The 10858-nt window shown below is 39.2% G+C and overlaps 1 protein-coding gene across 1 annotated transcript; it reads right to left on the bottom strand.

Annotated features, from left to right (window-relative positions):
• Window positions 1–724: 724 nt before the first annotated feature.
• On the bottom strand, window positions 725–10514 carry LOC106593043 (protein asteroid homolog 1-like). The gene is made up of 5 exons (XM_045696607.1): window positions 9735–10514; window positions 4709–5235; window positions 2638–2851; window positions 2353–2527; window positions 725–2211 (listed from the first exon to the last, which is right to left on the bottom strand). Exons 1-5 carry the CDS (start codon window positions 10483–10485, stop codon window positions 2007–2009), a joined length of 1872 nt encoding a protein of 623 aa, XP_045552563.1. The 5' UTR covers window positions 10486–10514; the 3' UTR covers window positions 725–2006.
• Window positions 10515–10858: the final 344 nt, after the last annotated feature.

Here is a 10858-nt window from a genome sequence, read left to right on the forward strand (position 1 = left end):
GACGGCTAATACTACAGAACTGGAAGATGGCAGCACCCCCATCTTAGAAATATTGGGTGGGAGATGTGTTGTGCTCTCTGAAACTAGAAAAAATGTAATTCAATACACATGGGAACCCCAAACTGTTTTATGAGGCCTGGGCTCCATTCCGGTCCTACTTTTAACAGTCCATCCTCTGATGTCATTCATATTAAAACTAAAATAAGTCTGTATTTGACTCCCCTGTGACTGAAGGGTTGGATGAGCATTTCTTTGTGTGTTTTTTTGGGGGGGGGCATTAAGGTTGATGATGTGCTTATTGATTGTGACCTGCGGATGCCTTGTTCATCTTGCCTGGACAGAGACTAAAATGTGAGCTTGTTTTGCCCTGGGTTTTATTTTATTTTATTTTGTTCACGCTTACATAAAATGATTATTATAATTTTTCTTAAAACATTGTAAACTTTGAATGGTGGATGGTTGGTCTGTGGCCATGACTGTCTGTGATTGGTTACATTTCTCCACCCCTATCCCTTGTCTGTTTACAGGAACAATGGTGAGGTGTCTGCTCTGTCCCTGTACTACAGATTGCCCTTTAACCTCTGTAGCCTTCTGCCCGGTGTGTTTAACTTGTCAAAAGTACGGTATCTTTAAAGCTATTCTTTTTTATTTGTATTTTCTTCTAGTTGAGTATATTAATTATATTGTTTTGTGTTGTCTTGTGTGTAAAACTGAATAAACAGAGTTTTCAAAGAAGCACAGTATTTAATAACAAGAAAAACAGGTTACCTTCTACAATGTATAAACAGCTTTTGTCTCGCCCCTTAGTCTATCAGATGGTGTCTAAAACACTCTAACAGCTACTTTAACACACTATCAATGACGTCACCTTAAGGATTCCTCATAGAATTATACTTTAACCAAGTATAATAAAAATCTAAATATAACTATAATAAAATCTAAATATAAGTATAATACAAACCTAAATATAAGTATAATAAAAACCTAATTGTATCTCAAGCTAAAAAGCGAAAGCAAAAATCTTGTTCCAGCAGGCGACAGGTTCTTCTAGCTAGCTCAAAGAGAGGTGGGACCCTTCCTTTATACCCTCAGTCTTCCTTTCTGCTAACTCATTATAGCTAACTCCTGCTCCAATGATGCATTAACACCTAATGCGGCCATTGCTCATAACGGTCATTTTCAGCACCAACTAACCCCCACCTCCTGCCTGGCTGTTCTGTCCTGTGGATTTCCAATTCAAGCTAGAAACCTTAGTGTACTCCAGTACTGCACTACTTTAATCCCCCTTTAATATTTCCCAATGGATATTTCCCAATGTTTTCAACTTTCAACTTTCATCATATTTAACCTTTATTGATAATTTCAATAAACTTCAGTCCCAATTCATTTCTTCTCCTTTTTCTTATTTTCTTTAAATAAATGTAAATTCTCTTATCGATGTTCATTCTTCTTTATGCTCTGTGTGTGAATGAAAGTGAAACTACTTCATGAGTGTGTGTATGCAAGTGGGGCCTTCCTACCCATGCTCTCTGTCACTAAAATGTCACAGAAAACTGGGCCTTTGCCTACTATTCTTAACAGTTGGATAGTGGTCCCTATATCTATAACTCAGCAATTGTATAGTGGTCCCTATATAGTGGTCCCTATATCAATAACTCAGCAGATGTATAGTGGTACCTATATAGTGGTCCCTATATAGTGGTACCTATATCTATAACTCAGCAGATGTATAGTGGTCCCTATATAGTGGTCCCTATATCTATAACTCAGCAGATGTATAGTGGTCCCTTTATAGTGGTACCTATATCTATAACTCAGCAGATGTATAGTGGTCCCTATATAGTGGTCCCTATATAGTGTTACCTATATCTATAACTCCGCAGATGTATAGTGGTCCGTATATAGTGGTCCCTATATTTACAACTTGACAGAGCTTTGTTGAATCTTTCCTTCCTCTTGCAGTGGGACATTGGGACTTCAGTACAACCTCCTTATCATCATCATCATCATCCTCTTCTTCCTCCAGCACCAGAATCTGCAGAGGGGCCGTCAGGTTGTCCAGTGGCCTCAGTTTCCTGGGAGTTGAGAATGGCTTCCAGCATGGCTCTATACAGCTGCCCAGAGGAAGGGTCTTCCATCAGGAGAGAATCTGGGGTCACCACCCCTCTCAGTTCGTCCACAAGCTGGTGCACCAGAGTTCCCTTGTACAGCCTAGACTCCAACAGGGAAACAACAGAGGGTTGAATTAGCTGTGTTGCTGCTGGGCTAGAATAAAATGTAAAGGAATACCACTGGTCTACTGTAGAGGTTAGAGGTTAGCGGTTAGGGTTGATTTAGGAAGTGACACGTTACCATGCAATCTGAGGCTCAGGTAGAGGGAAGCACAGCAGTTGGTTCAGGTCAAGGCCATCCCTCATGCAGCGCTGCCATTGGCTATAGGCGTGGGCCACAGCCAGGTCTAGGTTACTAGCACCTCTCTGAATCAGCCCTCTCAGCCTCTCCAACACAGGTCCCTCCTCTATAAACCCTGATACACAAAAAAGAGAGGAGTCATTGGCTGCACTTCACGCACTTTATTTATACATTCTAAGTTGTGTGTGCCTGTATGTGTGTTTCCGTTCATATTCTGGTCCATACCTGTCTGGCTCTTCCTCTGTCTGCAGAGCTCTCCATACACCAGTCCTAGTAGCAGGGCCTGCAGGAAAGGATGGTCTGGTCGGAGATGGGCGTGCCTCAGCCAGTAGTAGGTAACAGCCACAGGAAGTCCCAGATGAGGTGGGATACCATTCAAAGTGGACTGGGACACACCAAGGGTTTCCAAAAACACCTCAAGCCGCACTGAATGTGGAGCCTAAGAAACAGAACAAGAGAATGAGAATTAATTTTTAGAATCAACAGCAGCATGTTCATATTATACTGTATACTATACCACATGTCTACATACCTGATATATTGTATACTATATCACATGTTTACATACCTGATATACTGTATACTATATCACATGTATACATACCTGATATACTGTATACTATATCACATGTATACATACCTGATATACTGTATACTATATCACATGTTTACATACCTGATATACTGAATACTATATCACATGTATACATACCTGATATACTGTATTCTATATCACATGTTTACATACCTGATATACTGTATTCTATATCACATGTATACATACATGATATACTGTATACTATATCACATGTATACATACCTGATATACTGAATACTATATCACATGTATACATACCTGATATACTGTATACTATATCACATGTTTACATACCTGATATACTGTATACTATATCACATGTATACATACCTGATATACTGTATACTATATCACATGTATACATACCTGATATACTGTATACTATATCACATGTATACATACCTGATATACTGAATACTATATCACATGTATACATACCTGATATACTGTATACTATATCACATGTTTACATACCTGATATACTGTATACTATATCACATGTATACATACCTGATATACTGTATACTATATCACATGTATACATACCTGATATACTGTATACTATATCACATGTTTACATACCTGATATACTGTATTCTATATCACATGTATACATACCTGATATACTGTATACTATATCACATGTATACATACCTGATATACTGTATACTATATCACATGTATACATACCTGATATACTGAATACTATATCACATGTACACATACCTGATATACTGTATACTATATCACATGTTTACATACCTGATATACTGTATACTATATCACATGTATACATACCTGATATACTGTATACTATATCACATGTATACATACCTGATATACTGAATACTATATCACATGTATACATACCTGATATACTGTATACTATATCACATGTTTACATACCTGATATACTGTATACTATATCACATGTATACATACCTGATATACTGTATTCTATATCACATGTTTACATACCTGATATACTGTATACTATATCACATGTATACATACCTGATATACTGTATACTATATCACATGTTTACATACCTGATATACTGTATACTATATCACATGTATACATACCTGATATACTGTATTCTATATCACATGTTTACATACCTGATATACTGTATACTATATCACATGTATACATACCTGATATACTGTATACTATATCACATGTATACATACCTGATATACTGTATACTATATCACATGTATACATACCTGATATACTGTATACTATATCACATGTTTACATACCTGATATACTGTATACTATATCACATGTATACATACCTGATATACTGTATACTATATCACATGTTTACATACCTGATATACTGTATACTATATCACATGTATACATACTATATATACTGTATACTATATCACATGTATACATACCTGATATACTGTATACTATATCACATGTATACATACCTGATATACTGTATACTATATCACATGTATACATACCTGATATACTGAATACTATATCACATGTATACATACCTGATATACTGTATACTATATCACATGTTTACATACCTGATATACTGTATACTATATCACATGTATACATACCTGATATACTGTATACTATATCACATGTTTACATACCTGATATACTGTATACTATATCACATGTATACATACCTGATATACTGTATACTATATCACATGTATACATACCTGATTCAGCATGTCTAGCTGCATTTGTTGTGCAGCTCTGGGCAAGATGGCTTTAACCATGCTGCTGGTCAGGTTAATGCCTTCCCTGTCATACTCCTCCACTTCCCTCCTCTCACCCAGCAGCAGCCCAAAGACTACCTGCCGTATGGGCCGAGAGGTGTTGTTCCCACTGGCTAAGCTGGGATCTTCAACTTGGACTCCCTGTATCACTGGCCTCAGCTGCAGAATGTATATTATGCTGGACGGAAGAATCCCCTTCATCAACGGCAGCAGGGTCCAGTCTGGAAGGACACTCAGATGGTCTGGGAGATGGCCGGGATCAGGAGCCTTGTCTTTAATGAAGAACTGCTCCAGGCAACCGGGTTGAAGCTGGTATGTCTCTATGCTCAGAGAGAGGGCCTGGAGGGCAGCATCCATGTTGTGTTGGTTGTTCCTAGAAACGATGAGTCTGGGCACATTGTCCAAGGCCTCCTGCTGCTCCTGGAAACTGGCCAGCCAATTCAGCAACTTGTTGAAAAAGACAACCCCTTCCCAAGCACAAACATATACAGTTTAAGTCAGACTTTTACATACACCTCAGCCAAATACATTTAAACTCACTTTTTCGCAATTCCTGACATTTAATCCTAGTAAAAATTCCCTGTCTTAGGTCAGTTAGGATCACCACTTTATTTTAAGAATGTGAAATGTCAGAATAATAGTAGAGAGAATTATTTATTTCAGCTTTTATTTCTTTCACAACATTCCCAGTGGGTCAGAAGTTTACATGCACTCAATTAGTATTTGGTAGCATTGCCTAAATTGTTTAACTTGGGCCAAACGTTTCGGGTATCCTTTCACAAGCTTCCCACAATAAGTTGGGTGAATTTTGGCCCATTCCTCCTGACAGAGCTGGTGTAACAGAATCAGGTTTGTAGGCCTCCTTGCTCGCACACGCTTTTTTAGTTCTGTCCACACATTTTCTATGGGATTGAGGTCCGGGCTTTGTGATGGCCACTCCAATACCTTGACTTTGTTGTCCTTAAGCCATTTTGCCACAACTTTGGAATTATGCTTGGGGTCAATGTCCATTTGGAAGACCCATTTGCGACCAAGCTTTAACTTCCTGACTGATGTCTTGAGATTTTGCTTCAATATATCCACATAATTTTCCATCCTCATGAAGTCATCTATTCTGTGAACTGCACCAGTCCCTCCTGCAGCAAAGCACCACCACGACATGATGCTGCCACCCCGTGCTTCACGGTTGGGATGGTGTTCTTCGGCTTGCAAGCCTCCCCCTTTATCCTCCAAACATAACAATGGTCATTATGGCTAAACAATTCTATTTTGGTTTCATCAGACCAGAGGTCATTTCTCCAAAAAAGTACGATCTTTGTTCCCATGTGCAGTTGCAAACCGTAGTCTGTTTTTTTATGGCGGTTTTTGAGCAGTAGCTTCTTCCTTGCTGAGCAGCCTTTCAGGTTTGTCGATATAGGACTCGTTTTACTGTGGATATAGATACATTCTACCTGTTTCCTCCAGCATCTTCACAAGGTCCTTTGCTGTTGTTCTGGGATTGATTTGCACGTTTCTCACCAAAGTACGTTCATCTCTAGGAGACAGAGCGCGTCTCCTTCCTGGGCGGTATGACGGCTGTGTTGTCCCATGGTGTTTATACTTGCGTACTATTGTTTGTACAGATGAACGTGGTACCTTCAGGCGTTTGGAAATTGCTCCCAAGGATGAACCAGACTTGTGGAGGTCTACAATTTTCTTCTGAGGTCTTGGCTGATTTCTTTTGATTTTCCCATGATGTCAAGCAAAGAGGTACTGCGTTTGAAGGTAGGCCTTGAAATACATCCACAGGTACACCTCCAATTGACTCAAATGATGTCAATTAGCCTATCAGAAGCTTCTAAAGCCATGACATATTTTTCTGGAATTTTCCAAGCTGTTTAAAGGCACAGTCAACTTAGTGTATGTAAACTTCTGACCCGCTGGAATTGTGATACAGTGAATTATAAGTGAAATAATCTGTCTGTAAACAATTGTTGGAAAAATTACTTATGTCATGCACAAAGTAGATGTCCTAACCGACTTGCCAAAACTATAGTTTGTTAACAATACATTTGTGGAGTGGTTGAAAAACAAGTTTTAATGACTCCAACCTAAGTGTATGTAAACTTCCGACTTCAACTGTATATATAAAATAAAGCAGACATTGAATATCCCGTATCAATGACACTTTGGATGGTATATCAATACACCCAGTCACTATAATGATACAGGCATCCTTCCTAACTCAGTTGTTGAAGAGGAAGGGAATCACTCAGGGATTTCACCATGAGGCCAATGGTGACGTTAATGGCTGTGATAGGAGAAAACTGAGGATGGATTAACAACATTGTAGTTATTCCACAATACTAACCTAATTGACAGAGTGAAAAGAAGGAAGCCTGTACAGCAGGGATCTCCAACCTTTTCTAGCATGACAGCTACATGAAGAAAAATGAATGTCACGAGCTACTCGTTTTTTTTAAACCTTTCAAATCGGCAAATTCTTCTCTCCTCAACCCTGCAACTCTTCCCCTGTTCCTTGTACAAGAGATGTGTTTTCTGGCAATATATAATAGTCAAATAACAACTCTAAGTGGGCCCCATAAAATTGTATTTTGAATTATCCCAAATTCTGTTTTGTGTGCATTTTCAGTTTTTTACTCTCAATATTACAATTATTCAGAGAGAAACAATGGAAGTTGATGTTCTGAGTCCATGTCAATGCTTAAATCACATCAACAGAAAAATGTAGAGGTCTGAAAAAAATGCTAACAAATGTATATATTTTTCTGTAATTCCCCTTTAATTGTGCATGTAGCAGGAGAGGAATGTATTGGTTTAGCAATGTTTCTGCTGTTAGGCCTACTGCTGCAGCACATCACGGCAGAGACTGCTAAACAACGGCCGCCTAATTTATCCAAATAATCATGATATACACTGCCGTTCAAAAGTTTGGGGTCACTTAGAAATGTCCTTGTTTTTGGAAGAAAAGCACATTATTTGACCATAAAAATAACATCAAATTGATCAGAAATACAGTGTAGACATTGTTAATGTTGTAAATGACTATTGTAGATGGAAACGTCAGATTTTTAATGGAATATCTACATAGGCCCATTATCAGCAACCATCACTCCTGTGTTCCAATGGCACGTTGTGTTAGCTAATCCAAGTTTATCATTTTAAAAGGCTAATTGATCATTAGAAAACCTTTTGCAATTATGTTAGCACAGCTGAAAACTGTTGTACTTATTAAAGAAGCAATAAAACTGGCCTTCTTTAGACTAATTGAGTATCTGGAGCATCAGCATTTGTGGGTTCGATTACAGGCTCAAAATGGCCAGAAACTCCTCAGTCTATTCTTGTTCTGAGAATTGAAGGCTATTCCATGCGAGAAATTGCCAAGAAACTGAAGATCTCGTACAACGCTGTGTACTACTCCCTTCACAGAACAGCGCAAACTGTCTCTCACCAGAATAGAAAGAGGAGTGGGAGGCCAAGAGGAGTGGGAGATGTCATTTAATGCATTTCAAACAGTGATTATCAGCCCCCAAACCTCCATATTGGTAAACATTATCTTTGTGTTAGTAGAGGACTCAATAAAGAAGAAACGTAATTTGCATCCCATTGACGTATACTACACATGCAACCTCTCTCTTGCTCTGAAGGTACGATTCAATTTCAGCCGTCAAAAGAGAGAGGCTTACAGCCAGGCAGTAATAATATTAAACCTGCACATTATTTATGCAGAGGAGAATTGCCATTGCTTGATTTCTGCTCATGAAATGTTAATATATTAAAAGGGAAATTGTACTATTTTAATCTCTGAATTAACTCTTATCTGGTGGAAGCACTTCATTCTGTTTCTTTGCTTGTAGTATTTGTTTACAAAATGAAAATAAAATTACTGTAGCTGTATGGCATTTCATATGGTAAAGTCCACTATGTTGTGAGCTGCTGCTTGCATTTGACCAGTTGTCTCAGATAAACAGAATGAATGTCAGTGGTCTGTTTGTGATTTCAGATATGCACTACTGGTCAAAAGTTTTTGTCACGATCGTCGTTGGAAGCATACTCGGACCAAAGCGCAGCTTGATCTGGGTTCCACATATTTATTGAAGTGAAACTCTCAAAAAAAGAATAAAGAATAAACGAACACGTGAAGCTATGGCGTGCTCACAGGCAACTACACATAAACAAGATCCCACAAAACACAGTGGGGAAATGGCTGCCTAAATATGATCCCCAATCAGAGACAATGATAAACAGCTGCCTCTGATTGGGAACCATACCAGGCCAACATAGGAATAAACACACTAGATCTCCCACCCTTGTCACACCCCCGACCAAATTAGAGAATAAAAAGGCTCTCTATGGTCAGGGAGTGACAGTTTTAGAAAACCTACTCATTCAAGGGTTTTTCTTTATTCTTACTATTTTCTACATTGTAGAATAATAGTGAAGACATCAAAACTATTAAATAACACGTTTGGAATCAGTAACCAAACAAGGGTTAAACAAATGAAAATATATTTTATATTTGAGATTCTTCAAATAGCCACCCTTTGCTTTGATGACGGCTACAATATTATTGTAGTGATCCTCGAGCCACCTTACAATTCCCACCAAGTGGGTTAGCCCTGTTGGTACGATGCGTAGAGTGTTTGCCTTTCACGCCAGCTACCTGGGATCGCCCCACCATTCACTACAGTATTATATATATATATAATTATTCGTTTTTATTTTTATTTAACTAAGCAAGTCAGTTCAGAACAAATTCTTATTTACAATGACGGCCTAAGAACAGTGGGTTAACTGCCTTGTTCAGGGGCAGAACGACAGATTTTTACCTTGTCAGCTCGGGAATTCGATGTAGCAACCTTTCGGTTACTTGCCCAACGCTCAAACCACTAGGCTACCTGCCGCCCCAAATGCATCTGTAGTAGTTGTGTATACTTCGGTATACAGGTAATTTGTTCAAACTTACTTGGCCTTCGATTGGGTTCCATCGGCAGCTTGTCTTCCCACCTAATGGGAAAGCCCATCTTATCCAAGTTGACATAGTCGTTTCCTGTGATGGCAGCGAAGACTGGGAGAAGCTGTCTGTTGATCTTGAAGTGTCTGCAGAAGCTTGTTGTGGTGTACCGTTTGCAGGGGATGTAATTTTGAGAACTCCAGCGTTGCGTCGATGCGTTCTGCCACTTAAAATGGGAGATGGGCAGATATCCTGCCTGGATGTCAAAAATATAAAAGTCACTGTCATAGGACAGGACCGGACAGTTCCACCTTTCAGCCAAGGAGGCTATTTCTTGGTCTGCTTCAAAGATGCACTGTGCGAATGGCACCTTCAGGCTGGAGAGGACCTGTTTGAAGACTTGTTTGATGAGGATTGGTAGTAAACCGCTCCCCCAAAGCCCCTTGGACAAGTTGTTGGCTTTGTTGAGCGTTGATTGAACTCGGTAGAGAAGAGTTTCAAACTTTTTATCGGAAAAGTCAGAGCCTCCATCTATAATCACATAAGGTTCAATGCCACAATCTCTCAGAGCCTTAAAGAACTTGCAGACCTGGTCCTCAAAATCATCATAATCCCCTCCATGCTTCTGATCCAAACGTGATTTAAAATAAAGAGAGTGGTAAAGATTAGAACCATCTATGACCAGCTTGCTGTTTCTGAAGTGATAATCTGTTAAAAACGTTCCATGATCATCTATAAAACTGGTTAAACCTGAGACACCCATGATGTTCTCCGTCTGGGATGTGCTGTCTTTCTAAGTGAATAGTTTTAGTCACAGGACTATTTACAGCATCATTACAATGGAGTAGATTCCTTTAGTTAAGTTTCCCTTTCCATACGTCATACGTCCCGCATGATCTCTTTATGGTCACTTCACCTGATGCTGAGTAGATCTAGACAAGTTAATGGGATAATTCTTATTGAAATCCTCTATGAAAATAATACAATCAGAAATGGGCTACCGTGGTGGTGGTGGTGTTGCTGGTGGTGTGGGCTACCATGGTGGTGGTGGTGTTGGCTACCGTGGTGGTGGTGGTGTGGGCTACCATGGTGGTGGTGGTGTTGGCTACCGTGGTGGTGGTGGTGTTGCCTCCCGT

Source organism: Salmo salar, chromosome ssa02 (genome assembly GCF_905237065.1).
Source record: "Salmo salar chromosome ssa02, Ssal_v3.1, whole genome shotgun sequence".
NCBI lineage: Eukaryota > Metazoa > Chordata > Actinopteri > Salmoniformes > Salmonidae > Salmo > Salmo salar.